At 41.0% G+C, this 18,568-nt stretch overlaps 1 protein-coding gene across 4 annotated transcripts in view; it reads left to right on the top strand.

Moving 5' to 3' along the window:
* The window catches only part of ARL15 (ARF like GTPase 15), a 332,061-nt gene that overhangs the window by 90,102 nt on the left and 223,391 nt on the right, over positions 1-18,568 (top strand). Inside the window, exon 2 of one of the 4 annotated variants that reach the window (XM_074952548.1) lies at positions 3,387-3,494. The exons of the other annotated variants lie outside the window; for them this stretch is intronic. Within the exon in view, the coding sequence (XP_074808649.1) occupies positions 3,492-3,494 (3 nt within the window). The 5' untranslated portion in view covers positions 3,387-3,491. The remainder of the gene's footprint in view (positions 1-3,386; positions 3,495-18,568) is intronic. 4 annotated transcript variants of the gene reach the window in all.

Genomic DNA, 18,568 nt, shown 5'->3' with positions numbered 1-18,568 from the left:
AGAGAATAGAATGTCCTTTTAGGGCAGCCCAAGCCTATAAAAGATAACAAGGAAGGACTGCTAACAAAACATTGGCCAGATCCATGAAATATTGGTTTGTTGTGTTGCCCTGTTTGAGTTATTTTAAATTTCTGAGGTGAATCTAAGTAGTTACAAACTAGAGTCTAGAGACCCGACTGAGACTGAGGCTTGCATTTTGCTAGTACGAGGAAGTCCCTGCCCCCAAAAGTTTACAGCCTTCAGAGAAGACAAATACAGAGTTAACTTTTCCTACTTTATATTCACTATTTCTTCATCCAAGAATCACCTTAGCCCTTTTGGCCAAAGCTTCTCACTGGGGGCTTACGTTCAGCTGATTTATCCACCATGAACCGCAAGTGTTTTTCAGAGTCACTGCTTCTCAGGATGGAGTCCCTTATCCTGTAAGTATGGCCTGCATACTTTGTTCCTAGATATGACTTTACGTTTGCTGTATTAAAACACATGTTTTTACCTGCATCCGATCACTCTGTATTGGTGATGTGTTCTCTGCATTATACCACTCTCCTGATCTTTGTCATTTGCAAGCTTTACCAGCAATTTTGTTTTCTTCTAGGTCATTGATAAATGTTTTAAATGGCACAGGATCAAGAACTGATCCCTGTGGGCCCTCACAAGAAACTCACCCATTCAAGGGTGATTTCCCATTACGTTTGAGACCTATCTGTTAGCCAGTTTTTAATCTATTTCATGTGTGCTATTTTGATTTTTATATTGTTCGAATTTCTTCGAGCTTCAAGAGAAGGTGAACGGAGGAGGGGAGAAAGAGGGAGGGAAGGAAAAAGAAGTATGGAAGGTAGCAGGCAGAAGTCTGACATCAGTGTGCAGAGATCCCTGCTGCAAATGCTTTTTGTCTGCTCCTTCCAGTTGAGTCTCTACATGTCTTCACTGCAGTTAACTTGGGTGTTGTCCTTAACCCCGTGTCTGTCCACATATGAAACCCTGTCACCGGTGTTTAGTGATGCTTTAAACCTGGGCTAACAGGTCTGTCTGGATATATAGCCTAGAGTTAGGTGCCACTTTTACTTGGGGACACAGGCTAAGTCTCATGAGTGCTGATAGTCCTCCAGTACCTTCCCACAATTCCCCTGTGTACCTAGGAGGACAGGTAAGTTCTCCTGCAGTTCACTGTGAAAGAAACATGAAGCAGCTCAGCTTATTGCAGCACAGAGAGCTGTGAGATAGGTCCTCACAAGTCCTAGCAAAAGACAAGGATGAGCATAGCACCAGTGATAGAGTAACTCAGATGTGGCTTTGCTGTGTGGTTGCTAACAACCAGGCTAGGCCAATTCAGGTGTTCAGACTTGAGTGTGGATCACCAGAGTTAATTCTGCAGTGCAGCCATACCCTTAGTTCCCAGCCTAGATTCACACAGGAGTTTTTCTTTCCCAAGCTCACATGACTGGGACACGGGCTGGTGTGTGTCAACCCTGGCAGTCCAGTTGCACCGAAGGGCAGGGATAGGGGGCAGAAGTAGCCCTGGATGGGTTTAGTACAATAGGAGGATGTTTATTGGGGTGGAGTGGCACCAGTGAGGTCAAAGGGCTCTAGTGAAAAGTCCAGCCCTCATCAAGTTCCTGGGGAGGTTGCTGGGTTTCCTACCAATAGTGCTTGTCCCAGGACTTTGTTTTGGCGATGGAGCTCAGTGGCTGTTAAAATGGGGGAACTTTTTTCTCATCCCTTCCACTAATATCAGAGCCTGTTATGTTTTGGGGAGTAGGGAGAGCTAAAAAATCCAAAGACAGTCCAAAAACATGTTTAATTAAAAAAAAAAAAATCTTACTATTTTTAAACCTTTGGGGTTGGGCATACTATATTCTAAATGTAGGGAAAATGTGATACCTGATATGATCATGTTAGTAAATGCTTATTCTTTAAACTAAGACCATTGTTGCTTTCCAAAACGGGAGCAAAATGAAACTGACAGTTCTTAATTTCACCACTGTCCTGAATTATGGCATTCTTAGCTTCATGCTGCTGCTGCTGCTACTTGGGAAGCTCTGAGCAGCAACAGAGGCACTAGAACAACTCTCTGCATTCAAAAAGACAGTGTTATGTCAATGTATTTTCAGCAGGTTGTCTTTCCAACCATATGAGCTGAAAAATCTGTTAAATAAAATATTCATTTCTGCAGAAATAAGTTGTTTAATTCCCTCTATACATCATGTACATTTTCCTACTCATCTCTGTGAAATAAGTGGATTTTTTATAACTCTAGTCATAGATTTTTTTATTTTTTTTTCCCCCTTTTTGACAGTGAGCATGATCTTAAGCCTGGTCTATACTCATGTTGTACGGATGTAATTAAAATTAGTTTAAAAACAATTTAGGTAAATCGGTGCACACCTCTGTGTAGACAAACATCAGTTTCGTATCATAAATATACATATTGTACAAGGATAACAAGATTCTGGGTATTTTATTCCATGTTTACGGTCATTGTATGTAGTTTTTGGAATGGTTTAAGCATTATTTTCTGTGCAGTTACACATTTTCAATTTGAATGAGCTGTGTCGACTCTGGAGCCTTCTGTTGCTGTGTGTAAGATACATTAAATGTTTGGTTTAAATCAATAAAAAACATCCCTTTGTCATGTTTCCTTCTTTTCCCTATTCCAGATGCACGGTGCTCTTGCTGTATTGCAGAGGGCTGACAAAGGTTGCTTTCTAAAGCTTATGCCTTTAGGTAATTGTTTTTCTGTAGTGGTACATTTTTTTAATAGCTTTCTTAATGTGCTGTGTATGAATAGGAAAATATTAAAAATCAAGCATCACGGCTGAAAAAGTATTGTGCTTTATAAGAGGCTTGGCCAACAGAATGTGCTATTCACTGAAGTGGATAGTTGCTCTAATAGAGCAGAATACCAGGTCCAACTGGAACAGGGAAGATATGTGGAACTTGAGGTATGGAATTTTGTCTACCTTCCTTTCTTTTTCCTATTTTAATAACTTTTTCCCCCATTGCATGCGTAGAACTGAAAGAATCTGTCACATTTCAGTCCTCCTCTGTCTAAGAAAGTAATATCCATATTTTGGAAGTTCCCCATATCTTTTACATTCATCATGGTTCAGCTCTGTCTATCTTGTGTATATATATATCTTGTGAATCTTGTGCTGGCACTGCCCATTCCAGTATCCTGGTGATGACTGTGGATGTCATGTCAGGTGGCAGAGAGATGGTCCACTCCACTTGAACACCATGAAAATCAATTTCCAGGCCTCAGATTGAATCTGGTAGTGGACCAGTCCTGGTCTTCCACACTACATGGACATCTGGTGAGCCTTCTTCACGTATTGCTTTGTAAAAAGTGCTGCATGTTGCATCAGCTTGAACGTTCTCATTCCTAGGTGTAGTGCATGGCACCGTTTCTGCCTAGAAGTGAGGAATACATGGATCACTATACTTGAGTCCACATTCAATAGGAAGAGGTGCAACCTCCTGGTCAGCCAAAGATGGTAAGAGTTTCTAGCTACTGTTGCTGTGTAAGCATCTAGGAGTGTTATGAGTACCTCAGTTAAACATTGCATCCAGGATGTAGCCGTATTTTACTTGTGTGCGCAATCTTCTCTCAGTATTCATTTTTAGAATCTGACCTACCCTGTGTTAAAACTGGCAGTTCCAAAAAACGTGTATCTACAAAAATAAAACTATACATTTGGAATATAGTGCACCAGATTCTAATCTCACATGAGCACGTATGCTTTGTAGGTACCAGTTCATGCACAGCATGTAGTTGCATCTAAAACTAAAACCAGGCCTGCATTATACAAAAAGACCACAGCAGCTTAAATGGCTTATGCATCAATGAGAAGACAAGGCACCTTGTGTGAACTGTAGCAAGATTTCTGGATTCTGTGGCACTCTGTTGTAGCAAACTGGAACTTCTTTTGGAAGCCTCGTTTAAACTGAGGTTTTAAGTTATGAAAATGAATAACAGTAAAATAGCCCTGGGGTTATTTGGGTTTTCATATTAAATTAAGTTGATCTTCCACTATCCCACAGTTTCAGCATGTTAAAAGACTTGTATTGTAGATGTCAGTGAAGAAACCAGAAATTTAGGCAGATGGGTTGGGCTTTTGGTTCCTATGGATGGGTAGGAGGTGGCTTGTGATTGTGGGGTAAGCATATTAGGTGTAAGTCTGTTAACATGATCAACAGTGAAACAGCTAACAATATTGACATGCAAACTGTCATCTTTGGGGTGTCAAATGTGACAACTGATTGAGATGAATTGGGCAGTTCACCCTCACATTGTTCTTCGACTGCGTACAGACAGACTCAGGAAGATGAATACTACATTGATTTACACTTAAAATCATAGAATATTAGAGTTGGAGGAGACCTCAGGAGGTCATCTAGTCCAACCCCCTGCTCAAAGCAGGACCAACACCAACTAAATCATCCCAGCCAGGGCTTTAAAAACCTCTAAGGATGGAGATTCCACCACCTCCCTAGGTAACCCATTCCAGTACTTCACCACCCTCCTAGTGAAATAGTGTTTCCTAATCTCCAATTTAGACCTCCCCCACTGCAACTTGAGACCATTGCTTCTTGTTTTGTTTCATTGCTTCTTGGGTCATAGTTTCAAGATTTTCTTCACAAGTATATGGGATAGAAATCCTAAATTAAGAAACTGTTTTCCATAATATATATCCCACAATTGTGGTAGAGACTTTAAAATATAGAATGAAGGTAGATTGGGGGATGGAGAGTACATAGTAGTTTCTTGTCATTTTCTTTGTCATTATTAACAAGATTGTTCTCTGTTGTACTGAAATGAACGGTGTGGAGTAGCTTAAAAGACTATACGTTAGAATGGGATGAATGCTGTTGTGTGATTCTCTGTGGTGTATGGTGCTAAGGGGAGCAAAGCCACCTCAGTTCCACAGTAATGGAGTGAGAGGCCCACACTGAGTGGGAAATAAAGCTGCACAGGATATCTTTTCATTTCCTTATCCTGTCACAGTATCTATCTGGGGAAAAAGGTGGAGGGAGGTGTTTGGCAGAAGCCATTAAGGTCAGGTCTAGACGAGAAATTTTTGCTGGTATAATTGATTCTTTACCACACTTTTACATTGGCAAAAACCTAACCCTAATGTAGACAGTTATTCTGGCAAAATAACTAGGGTGAGGAAAGAGTCCTTTTGCCAGTGTTTGGAAACTGGTATAAACTATGCCAGGATAAGCTGCGGGCTTATCTGCGCAGCTAGTTAGTGCTTAGCAAGTGGGGCTGTGAATATACAGTGTGTTAGCCTGCCATGCACTGACTGGCCTTATGGACCCTGCTACCACTCACTAAAAGTTCTGTTGTGCACAGTACCAGGGTCCACACAGCCAGTCAGTGTATGTCAAGTTAGTGCACTGTACATTCAGACCCTGGCTTGCCACGCACTAACTAACCAACCATGTAGACAAGAATCTCCACTAAGGGTTTGGTGGTATAACTATACCGAAAAACCCTTTCTAGTGTAAACTAGACCAAAGTGGCATGTCACCCTGGCTATACTGACAGTTTGGAAAAACAAAACAACCCCAGAATGTATAACATGGTTAGAGCATTAATTTGTCTCTTCATAGAATCATAGAATATCAGGGTTGGAAGGAACCTAAGGAGGTCGTCTAGTCCAGCCCCCTGCTCAAAGCAGGACCAATCCCCAATGCTCTTGAAGAATGTTGTTCACCTTTCAAGGTCTCCATCCACCTTGAATGTCAAAGCGTAGCTGTAGCGGTGGAGCCAAATGTGACACAACAAACAAGCTGGCCATGATGCTGTTCTTTGAGGTGGAGAAGTGGTCTGAAAAGACTTGACTGAGAACCATCCATGTGACTGGAGGGGATCTATGAGGCTTGGCCCTTACCTATACCTGGATCTCTGCCCGCTCATTTGAGCTCCTCTCTTCCTCACTGGTGCAGCGAGGAAGATGCTGCAACACTATCTTCCCCCTTGCACAACTTTTCCCTTTCTGTTCACTTTTATGCAGAGTGGGACTATAGTGGCAAAGTAGGTATAGGAAATATGCTAGCATTAGACGTTACCTACCTTCATTGATCAATTTGTCATGGCAAGATATTATTCTGATATCCAATCCTCAGTGTAAATCTGTGTAATCCATCTGTGTAATCGAGTTTTAGTGCTTTCCTTGTCTCGAGCTATCAGTAATGAACACTGCTTTTTTTATAAGTAATTTGAAATGACTCTAATCACTCAAATTCTTTTGGAAGATTGACTCAATTCAGCTCTATACTAAAGTACCAGAAAGTAGGTTCGTGGTACAATCAGTGCAGGAAACATTACAAGAAAATCACTCTTCTCCTGCTCATGGCACTTTCTACACTAAATCTAATGAATATTACAGAAATAGTTTGACTATCCTAAGTGCAATATGGAACTGGAATAATTTTTAAAATACAGTTAAGTTTTCTGTTAGAGGAAATTGGAATTGTCCCTGAGAAAGATCAAAGAAAAGACCTTCCTTTTCCTGTAGTCAGACAAAATAGTTTAATAAAAAAGGAAATACACTACTGTAGATTATCTGACAGAGAAATAAAACACAGTATGTAGATGAAACATGGAGAAAGTCTTACAATACTTTAGAGGGGTTTAATAATTAACAGCTTGGATCAGAAGCATGGTCAATACATGTATCTCAGAATGCATCTTAATTTTACCTTCAGTAAATATTGCATGTAAGAAAAAATTGCCCTTTACTTGGCATGTTGGTGATACAAAGGAAGTAAGAGTTTAGATTTTGTCTGAGCCACAGGATAGTGATAATTCTTGTTAAAATAAGTCATCTACAGTATGCACTTAAGGGAAATTCAAAGCTATTACAGCACACTGCCTGCCAAAAGCCTTAACTCATTTATGACAGTCTAATAATGCTAAATTCTTTGAACGTGTGTTGAAAAGGGGAAGCTGAAAGGCCTAATTCCTGAAAATGTGGGCAGCATATAATTGCATTAAAATATTTGTGAGTTAGTGTAATAATTAAGTAAAAACTTACACAGATCTCATGGTCTGTATTTTTTGGTACATACATATTTAATAGTATGTGCAATTGTTGACAGAAGTTCAAAAATTGAACAAGAAAATGACCTATTTTGTTTTTGTTCAGCTTTTGCAGAGGCATTTACAAATATAACCTATTCAGTTACCATTTGGTTGTGCTGTATTACCAAGAAGTATTCTTTAATTGGAAGGTCATCATGAGACTTCGCAGAAGTTGCGCAGATTAGTTATTTTTATTTTAAATAGAGGCTTATACAGCCACATCAAACCAGCATAGGGTAAATGGGTGGTATGTAATTTGAGGCTAGATTTAAGTCTTCTAGTTTCCTCTCATTAAGGGCACTTGTCCTATGTATTTGCACCATAGCATCTCTCCCTCTCCCCACCTTGAATCTTATACCATTTTAAGTTGCATCCACCCAAAGGAGGAGAGCAGCAGTCAGTGGTGAAAGAACAGGTTAAGGACTATTTAGAAAAGCTGGACATGCACAGGTCCATGGGGCTGGATCTAATGCATCCGAGGGTGCAAAGGGAATTTGCTGATGTGATTACAGAGCCGTTGGCCATTATATTTAAAAACTGGTGGCGATCGGGGGAGGTCCTGGATGATTGGAAAAAGGCAAATATAGTGCCCATCTTTAAAAAAGGGAAGGAGGAGAATCCGGGGAACTACAAACCAGTCAGCCGCACCTCAGTCCCTGGAAAAATCATGGAGCGGGTCCTCAAGGAATCCATTTTGAAGCACTCGGAGGAGAGAAAGGTGATCAGGAACCGTCAACATGGATTCACCAAGAGCAAGTCACGCCTGAAACCTGATTGTCTTCTACGATGAGATAACTGGCTCTGTGGATATGGGGAAGGCGGTGGACATGATATATCTTGACTTTAGTAAAGCTTTTGATACGGTCTCCCACAGTATTCTTGCCAGCAGGTTTAAAAAAGTATGGATTGGATTAATGGACTATAAGGTGGATAGAAAGTTGGCTAGATTGTCTGGCTCAGCGGGTAGTGATCAACATCTCGATGTCTAGTTGGCCACCGGTATTAAGTGGAGTGCCCCAAAGATGGGTCCTGGGGCTGGTTTTGTTCAACATCTTCATTAATGATCTGGATGATGGGATGGATTGCACCCTCAGCAAGTTCGCAGATGACACTAAGCTGAGGGAACCGGTAGATACACTGGAGGGTAGGGATAGGCTCCAGAGTGACCTAGACAAACTGGAGGATTGAGCCAAAAGAAATCTGATGAGGTTCAACAAGGACAAGTGCAGAGTCCTGCACTCAGGAGGGAAGAATCCCATGCACTCCTACAGGCTGGGGACCAACTGGCTAAGTGGCAGGTCCCCAGAAAAGGACCTGGGGATTACAGTGGACAAAAAGCTGGATCTGAGTCAGCAGTGTGCCCTTGTTGCAAGAAGCATAACTGTATGTTGGGCTGCATTAGTAGGAGCATTGCCAGCAGATCGAGGGGAAGCGATTATTCCCCTCTATTTGGCACTTGTGATGCCACATCTGGAGTATTGCTTCCAATTTTGAGTCCTCCACTACAGAAAGGATGTGGACAAATTGGAGAGAGTCCAGTGGAGGGCAATGAAAATGAGTAGGGGGCTGTGGCACATGACTTGTGAGGAGAGGCTGAGGGAACTGTGTTTATTTAGTCTGCAGAAGAGAAGTGAGGGGGGATTTGATAGCAGCCTTCAACTACCTGAAAGGGGGTTCCAAAGAGGATGGAGGTAGGCTGTTCTCAGTGGTGGCAGATGACAGAACAAGGAGCAATAGTCTCAAGTTGCAGTGGGGGTGGTCTAGGTTGGACATTAGGAAACATTTCACTAGGAGGGTGGTGTAGCACTGGAATGGGTTACCTAGGGCGGTGGTGGAATCTTCATCCTTAAAGGTTTTTAAGGCCTGGCTTAACAAAGCCCTGGCTGGGATGATTTAGTTGGTGTTGGCTCTGCTTTGAGCAGGGGATTGGGCTAAATGACCACCTGAGGTCTCTTTCAACTCTAATGTTCCATGATTCTATGTATGTAAGAAGTCCAGTCACACACTTGCTCTGGAGAATTTGAAAGTTTATCAAAGTATCTATTTTTTATGCCCCATTTTCTATTTTATCTTAATTGTTTAATTTATTTTTAACAAATGAGTTTTAACTTATTCTTTCCCTACTAATATTGTTTAAGCGTGTACTCTGGTTATGCTGAGCTGTTCCTAGAGGGTTTGCTCCTTTGTGTCTGACAGGAGAGTAATGCTTCTAGGAAATGCCACTTGAATACTATGGCTGCTTGGAATTGTTGGGAGTATATAAATGAGAAGCTGAGATTTGAGGATCAGCGAGAAGAAAATGGAAAGTGGGGGATCAGGAAAACTAGCAACAGTATATTTTCCATTAAGCCTATACTCTTTAATATTGTTGGAAATTGTCTTTCATATTGTTACAGTGAACCACAAATATATAGTTAATATATAAGTTTTTACATTGTTCAATACTCAGTTTACCAATGAAGCTAAATACTTTTCAGCTTGAACATTTTTTAATGTGTTCATAGATGAAAATCAAATTGTACTGATTTTAAAAGGACTTTTATTAGAACAAGATTCAAAGGTTTTTCACTAGTTGTTAGCTAAATAGTATACCCAGATAAAAATCTTCAAATGTTTAGACTGCATTCTTTATGGTTCATTTGTTTTAGAAGGACATTACATTCATATTTTCAGTTAATTGTGTCTTTAAGAAAAGTCTTTAACTCAAGATAAATTTGTATTTATTGATTGTGAGACAGTATTGATTACAGCTATCAGGGTATTGACACCTCATCAGTTATTGGGAATGGACCACATCCACCCTGACTGAATTGACCTTGTCAACACTTGTTCTCCGCTTGTAAGGTAACTCCCTTCTCTTCATGTATCAGTATATTCCTGCATCTGTAATTTTCACTCCATGCATCTGAAGAAGTGGGCTTTTTTACCCATGGAGGCTTATGCCCAAATAAATCGGTTAGTCTTTAAGGTGCCACCAGACTCCTCGTTTTTATTTAGAATGACTTTCGCACATCCATGGTTTAGAGTAGGAAGTTGCAGTATGGTGGGTTGGGGCAGAGGTGAGGGTAAATCTGAGGCCTTTCACTGTTCCTGCGAAAATCTATCCAGGCTTGGTAAATTGTAAACCACAGAAATCACTATTTACAATACTCAGTAGAACTTGTTCTACACCAGCTCCTTAATGTTTATTATTCCAGCTGTACCTGGCATACGCTCATGCCTTGTTGAGCTGATTGCCTATCCTCCCCCATCAAAATATCTCCAAGTTTAGGGGAGGGTATCAATTGCTGAGAACTAAAAAAGTTCTCAGTTCAAGTTTAAAATCTTTCATTGAGCTGTGTTAATATTTCTATTCACAATAATTTGTTATTGAGAAAGGCCTCCTAATCGTACCAGAAGAGGCAGACAGTTACACTGCTTCTCATTTTGCAGATAGGGTAATTGAGAAGTTGCATAAGGTCATTTTTTGTATATGTGGGAATAGAATTCAGACTGAATATAATGACAGACCCGGGTCTCATCCGTGTAGCAACATTGCCTTTCAGAATGAATGTGTCAAATCTATGTGCTTGGCTATGATGCCAAACTTTGTTTTAATCACTTTTGAAGACATACTCTTCCCTCTGTGCTAGGAATAGAATCTTGGAATCCTGACTGCAACCATTATACTGCTGTGTAGCAAATAGTTGTGTAAACAACTGGCAGTGTAGGTCATGACCACAGCTGATAATCACCTACTACTGCTACTAGCTATTCCTTTAGCTGAAATGATAGTGATAGGTCTCTGATGTGAACTTGAGTATTCTGGATTCAGTCCCTGCTGATGATACATGCAGGATGTCATTATATGACAAAATTTGTTTCCTTTTTAAAGAATCTAGGAAATTCTGTTGCAAAAAGTTGTCAAAAGAGCATTGCAAACTCAAGTGCTCAGGTTAAGAAATACCAGAATTATTTGTGCTTCAGGATTATGTCTAGGAAGATGTAGCTGAGGGCCATTGTGATTACACTTCTCTTTCACAGGATGCTCCCCAGTCCATGTATTCTTCTGAACACCTTTATTCTTCTTGTTAGAACAAATGGGTAATGCCTGTCACCTGTAGAATTTGGAGACGATACAGTGGTGGTGCTGCTGCTAACCCCTGCTCTTCACCTGAGCCCACCAGAAATTGTTTCTCTGATAGTGGAACAAGTTGATGGTTCTGTTTCTCAGGACTACTTTGTTTTATAACTCTAATTTTTATTAGGGCTGTTGATTAATCATAGTTAAACTCATGCAATTTAACTTTAATCACGATTAAAAAAATTAATCACAATTAATCACAGTTTTAATTGAACTGTTAAACAATAAAATACCAATTGAAATCTATTAAATATATTTGGATGTTTTTCTATATTTTCAAATATATTGATTTCAATTATATCACAGAACACAAAGTGTACAGTGCTCACTTTATATTATTTTTATTACAAATATTTGCACTGTAAAAATGATAAAAGAAATAGTATCAGAGAGGTAGCCGTGTTAGTCTGGATCTGTAAAATCGGCAGTTTTGTCTGGTCCTGAAGTTTTTTTGCTGCAGGATGGCTACCTTTTAAATCTGCTATGGTGTGTCCCAGGAGATTGACATTTTCTCCTACAGGTTTTTGTATATTGCCATTCCTAATATCTGATTTGTGTCCATTTATCCTTTTACGTAGGGACTGTCCAGTTTGGCCGATGTGCATAGCAGAGGGGCATTGCTGGCACATGATGGCGTATATTACATTAGTGGACATGCAGGTGAATGAAGCGGTGATGGTGTGGCTGATCTGGTTAGGTCCTGTGATGGTGTTGCTGGTGTAGATATGTGGGCAGAGTTGGCATCGAGGTTTGTTGCATGGATTGGTTCCTGAGTTAGAGTTACTATGGTCCGTTGTGTTGTTGATGGTGAGAATATGCTTCAGGTTGGCGGGTTTTCTGTGGGCGAGGACTGGCCTGCCTCCCAGGGCCTGTGAAAGTGAGGGATTGTTGCCCAGGATGGGTTGTAGATCATTGATGATGTGTTGGAGAGGTTTTAGCTGAGGACTGTATGTGATGGCCAGTGGAGTTCTGTTGGTTTCTTTTTTGGGCTTGTCTCGCAGCAGGAGGCTTCTGGGTGCACGTCTGACTCTGTTGATCTGTTTCCTTATTTCCTCGTGTGGGTATCGTAGTTTTGAGTGTGCTTGGTGAAGATCTTGTAGGTGTTGGTCTCTGTCTGAGGGATTGGAGCAAATGTGGTTGTACCTCAGTGCTTGACTGTAGATAATGGATCATGTGGTGTGTCCGGGATGGAAGCTGGAGGCATGAAGGTAGGCATAGCGGTTCGTGGGTTTTCGGTATAGAGGGTGTTAACGTGACCGTCACTTATTTGCACCGTGGTGTCTAGGAAGTGGACCTCCCGTGTAGATTGGTCCAGGCTGAGGTTGATGGTGGGGTGGAAGCTGTTGAAATCATGGTGCAATTCTTCCAAAGTTTCCTTCCCATGGGTCCTGATGATGATGATGATGATGTCATCAATGTAGTATAGGTAGAGAAGGGGCGTGAGTGGATGAGAACTGAGGAAGCGTTGTTCCAGGTCAGCCATAAAAATGTTGGCATATTGTGGGGCCATGTGGGTGCCCATAGCAGTGCCACTAGTCTGGAGGTATATATTGTCACCAAATTTGTAATAATTCTGCATAAGGATAAAGTTACAGAGCTCAGCAACCAGTTGTGCTGTGGCATCATCAGGGATACTGTTCCTGACAGCTTGTATTCCATCTGCGTCTGGGATGTTTGTGTAGAGAGCCTCTACATCCATTGGGGCTAGGATGGTGTTTTCTGGAAGATCACCAATGCATTCTAGTTTTCTCAGGAAATCAGTGGTGTCATGGAGACAGCTGGGAGTTCTGGTGGTGTAGGGTTTGAGTAGAGAGTCCACATATCCAGACAGTCCTTCAGTGAGAGTGCCAGTGCCCGAGATGATGGGGCGTCCAGGATTTCCGGGTTTGTGGATTTTGGGTAGTACCCTTAGAGCCCCAACCGGGCTCTATCTATGTTGATTTGTTCCTGTGTTAGTGTAGGGAGTGTCCTGAGTAGATGGTGCAGTTTCTTAGTGTGTTCTTCAGTGGGATCTGAGGAAAGTGGCTGGTAGAATTTGGTATTGGAGGGTTGTCTGGCAACCTCCTTTTGGTAGTCAGACCTGTTCATGATGACAACAGCACCTCCTTTATCAGCCTCTTCGATTATAATGTCAGGGTTGTTTCTGAGGCTGTGGATGGCATTGCATTCTGCACGACTTAAGTTATGAGGCAAGTGATGTTGTTGTTCCACAATTTCTGCCTGTGCACGTCGGCAGAAACATTCTGTGTATAGGTCCAGACTGTCATTTCAACCCTCAGGAGGAGTCCATGTGGAGTAGTTCTTGTTGTGCTGTTGGTGGGAGGGTATCTGTGTATCAGTGCACTGTTCAGTGTTATCTTGAAAGCGTTCTTTGAGTCGGAGATGGTGAAAGCAGGCTTCCAGATTTCTTGCTTGCATATTTATACCCGCCTCTGGAAATTTCCACTACATGCATCTGACGAAGTGGGTATTCACCCACAAAAGCTTATGCTCCAATACGTCTGTTAGTCAGAAGGTGCCACAGGACTCCTTGCCACTCTTTCAAAAGAAATAGTATTTTTCAATTCATCTCACAAGTACTGTATCTCTTTATGAAAGTGCAACTTACAAATGTAGAATTTTTTTGTTACATAACCACTCAAAAACAGTGTAACACTTTAGAGCCTACAAGTCCACTCAGTCCTATTTCTTGTTCAGCTAATCGCTAAGGCATACAAGTTTGTTTCCACTTGTGAGATAATGCTGACCGCTTATTATTTACAATGTCACCTGAAAGTGAGAACAGACATTCACATGGCACTTTTGTAGCCAGCAATGCAAGGTATTAACGTGCCAGATATGCTAAACATTTTTATGCCCCCTCTTGCTTTGGCCACAATTAGAGAACGTAAGAATGACCACACTGGGTCAGACCAAAGGTGCATCTAGCCTACTATTCTGTCTACCGACAGTGGCCAATGCCAGGTGCCCCAGAGGGAGTGAATCTAACAGGTAATGATCAAGTGATCTCTCTCCTGCCATCCATCTCCACCCTCGAACAAACAAAGGCTAGGGACACCATTCCTTACCCACCCTGGCTAATAGCCATTAATGGACTTAACCTCCACAAATTTATCCAGTTATCTTTTAAACCCTTCACAACCTCCTCAGGCAAGGAGTTCCACAGGTTGACTGTGCGCTGAGTGAAGAAGGACTTCCTATTATTTGTTTTAAACCTGCTGCCCATTAATTTCATTTGGTGGCCCCTAGTTCTTATATTATGGAAACCAGTAAATAACTTTTCCTTATTCACTTTCTCCACCCCACTCATGATTTTATATACCTCTATCATATCCCCCCTTAGTCTCCTCTTTTCCAAGCTGCAAAGTCATAGCCTCTTTAATCTCTCCTCATATAGGATCTGTTCCAAACCCCTAATCATTTTAGTTGCCTTTTTCTGAACATGCTTCCATGCTGATGACACTCGTTTGAAAAAAATGCTTTAAATTAAATTTGTGACTGAACTCCTAGGGGGACAACTGTGTGTCTCCTGCTCGGTTTTACTCACATTCTGCCATATATTTCATGTTATAGCAGTCTTGGATGATGTCCCAACACATGTTCACTTTAAGAACACTTTCACTGCAGATGTGACAAAATGCAAAGAAGGTACAAACGTGAGATTTCTAAAGATAGCTATAGCACTTGACCCAAGGTTTAAGAATCTGAAGTGCCTTCCAAAATCTGAGAGGGACAAGGTGTGGAGCATGCTTTCAGAAGTCTTAAAAGAGCAACACTCCGATGCAGAAACTACAGAACCCAAACCACCAAAAAAGAAAATCAACCTTCTGCTGGTGGCATCTGACTCAGATGATGAAAATGAACGTGCGTCAGTCCGCGCTGCTTTGGATTGTTATCGAGCAGAGCCCGTCATCAGCATGAACGCATGTCCTCTGGAATGGTGGTTGAAGCATGAAGGGACATATGAATCTTTAGGGCATTTGGAACATAAATATCTTGCGACGCCAGCTACAACAGTTCCATGCGCACGTCTGTTCTCACTTTCAGGTGACATTGTAAACAAGAAGCGGGCAGCATTATCTCCTGCAAATGTAAACAAACTTGTTTGTCTTAGCTATTGGCTGAACAAAGAGGTAGGATTGAGTGGACTTGTAGGCTCTAAAGTTTTACATTTTGTTTTATTTTTGAATGCAGTTATTTTTTAGTTCCCAATTCTACATTTGTAAGTTCAATTTTCAATTCACCTCATAAAAGCACTGTAGTGTAATCTCTTTATCATGAAAAATACTATTTCTTTTGTTTTTTACAGTGCAAATATTTGTAATAAAAATAATAAAAGTACACTCTGTATTCTATGTTGTAATTGAAATCAATATATTTGCAAATGTAGAAAAACATCCAAAAATTTTTAAATAAGCAATAATAGAATACCGTTTAACAGTGCGATTAATTGCGATTAATTTTTTTAATCGCTTGACAGCCCTAATTCTTATTCATTTACATATAGTAGTGTCTTCATTTCATCTTGTACTTTGTGCTCTCTCTTCTGAGCTGAGAAATCACTGGAGAATTGAGGCCCTAACCTTTGGTTTGCTCTGGTACAGCACTCTAGCATGCTCTGTCTCTCCCCCATCCCTGCAATAGAAAAACCCTGCAAACATTGAGCCAACACTAACAGGTGCTATACGTAGCTTTTTCAGGAGCCTGAGAGGGTGAGCTAGCGCTGCTGCCACAAACCACTGACCCCATTCTGCCAGGATATGGTGCTTTGAGTCACACCAGCATGCTAGGTCTGTCTCTAATCTATAACCTCCATGAAAAAGCTCAATCAGCAGCATGAGAATTTTTCCTGGAAGGATTTCTGAGGGGAGGATATCGCACAGCCTACTCATGGGCACTTCATGGGGTTCTGGCGCCTGAAAAGACAAAAACCAGGTGCCCCATTCGTAAGAAACTAATTAATATCTTAATTAAGCAAACGGTGTAAAAATCAAGGTGTAAAACTTTTCTCACTTGCCTTCCCACTCTTATGGAATGTTTGGGACTTTTCTCCTGTGCAGGGGCTTTCTCAGTACTCCCGGTCAGATTCCTCCCACACACTGCAGCATGTCTGGGCATGCAGAGAAGTGCTCCTGCTCAAACCTGTTTCTACTTTTGAGACACCTAATCTCAGGTAGCATAATGTGTAATGGAAACTGTGTTTCTATGGCTTTTAGCCCATGGACCATTGCTAGGACTCTGAGTCTGTCACGAATTCCGTGACTTCCTGCAACCTCCATGACTTCTGCAGCAGCCAGTGTGGCTGACCCCGGGGCCAGGCACACTGGCCGCTGCTGGAATGGCTCTGCAACCAGCCGCATCAGCTGCTGCAATGGCTCTGCAGCCAGCCAACCGCCTGAGGAGCAGCTGATGTGGCTGGACCCAGGGACTCAGTAGTCCTGGGGTGGCTGGAGCAGCAGCGGGCCCCCCCCCCCGCCCAATTCATTCATGAGTATTTTTTAATATAAATCATGGACATGTCGGGGCAGTGATTTTTTTTTTTTTTTTTTTCGCCTGTGACCTGTCCATGACTGCTTAGTAAAAATACTTATGATTAAATTGTAGCCTTAACCATTGCTTCTGTCACGAAAACTGGTTCAGAATCTGAAATAGTTATATAAGAGTTGGTATGTCATCAATAGATCTCAAAGCGCTTCACAATCTTTAATGGCATGCGATAAAGGCTTTCTTTGCCACTTCCCTCTTCATAGGCGAAATCATGCAGCAAACATTTTTGAATCTATTAATTTATTCATTGATTTCACTGATTAAATGTACGTTATCAGGTGTTTGCCTTAATGGAAAGGATTTTGTCCCTTACATAGCTTGTCATGTTTGACTCTGTATTGATGTCCATAATACATGATTTATTTTTTTATAACAGAATGATACTGGAAGAGTTAGTGGAAGAGTAAGATGTCATTGCAGGACTGATTGAGAAAAGAAGCATTTGGTCAGTCACACATTCTGTTTAATAAAGGAGGCAGTACAAATGCCTAAGGAAGTCAAATGTTTTTAGTGTTCCTCATCACATTTGCCCTGTTGTGAAAATTAATCTTTAAATGCAACACCAGCCTCAGTTCCTCTTTAATCCTGCCTTTTACAAAATTGTATCTAATAACTTAGTCTGAAAACTCTGCCACATTCCTTAATTCAGATGTAAAATGTTATTGTAAATACTGTACCTTACTGTACCTATCAATTGTTCTAAATTGGGCTAGAGAAATAATCCTGAGCATAAATGCTTCCTCTTAAGTGAGAAATTGCTCTGGCATGGAAAGAATTTTTTTCATCTCTTGTCATACCCTTTACATAATCCCTGCATTTCAAAAACACTGATTGCATGATGTCAGTTATAGGAATCTGAACTGTAAATATCCCTTCTTTATCTTGCCCTCATATTACAAAATCCTAATGTCCAGTTGCTGTATCAAAAATTTAAAATGCCTGAATGCCAAAATTGTTGGTTTTAAAACTCTTACTACCCTACTCATGTAAACAGTGTAACATTTCTTTTATATTAATATAACAAAGTTGAGCTAAAGGGCTAATAGTCGTGCCCTTACGTCCTATGTATCACTGTAATGTCTGAGCACCTGCAGTTTTATATTTTTTTCAGCTTTATTCAGTGTCTCATTTTGAGTTTGCTTTTTTTTGTAGGATAAGATGACTAAGGCAGGCTTCCTCATGCCTGAGATGAGATTTTTCTCCCAAACCAACAAGAGGAACAGACTAGCTTCCTGCTCGCCTAATTTAGTTAGTGGGAACTTTGCCTGAGTAAGATGTCTGAGGAGACACATTAAAGAACCACTTGCATCTCCCAAGCCTCAATCTGAGTATCACTGAATTAGATTGTGAATGCTTTGGAGCAGGGGCTGTACTCTTTAGCTACGTGATTGCAAACCACATTGGAACCTTGATCCTTGATTGTGGCCCAGGCAATACCCTAATAAAAAAAAAAAAAAAAGCATGGTACCATAGCTTATGTAAACTCGTTAGAGTCTGGGTTCACTTTCACCAGTTCACATTTCCTAGACTCTGTAAGGCTCTGTCTTTTAGGTCATAAAACCTAATGCCTCAAAAGTTAAATTAAATATAATCTGATGAACACGTACCCAATGAAGTCTTTCAAGGAGATAATTAAGATTGGAGGACTAATGGGGTAGAAAGGTTTCCTCAGGATGAGCGGCAGCAAGTGCACACATTTGTAATCAGTGAATGGACTTTGCCTGTCTGATAGTGTACAGCTTTAGTGAACTCAAATTTGTAGTATGTGTGCTCAGGGCACAGTTTTTCAGTGGCTATAAGACTAAGTC

Source organism: Natator depressus, chromosome 5 (assembly GCF_965152275.1).
Source record: "Natator depressus isolate rNatDep1 chromosome 5, rNatDep2.hap1, whole genome shotgun sequence".
NCBI classification, from domain to species: Eukaryota; Metazoa; Chordata; order Testudines; family Cheloniidae; genus Natator; species Natator depressus.
Note: the sequence above shows the minus strand (reverse complement) of the source record. Positions and strands in the feature narration are given on the sequence as shown.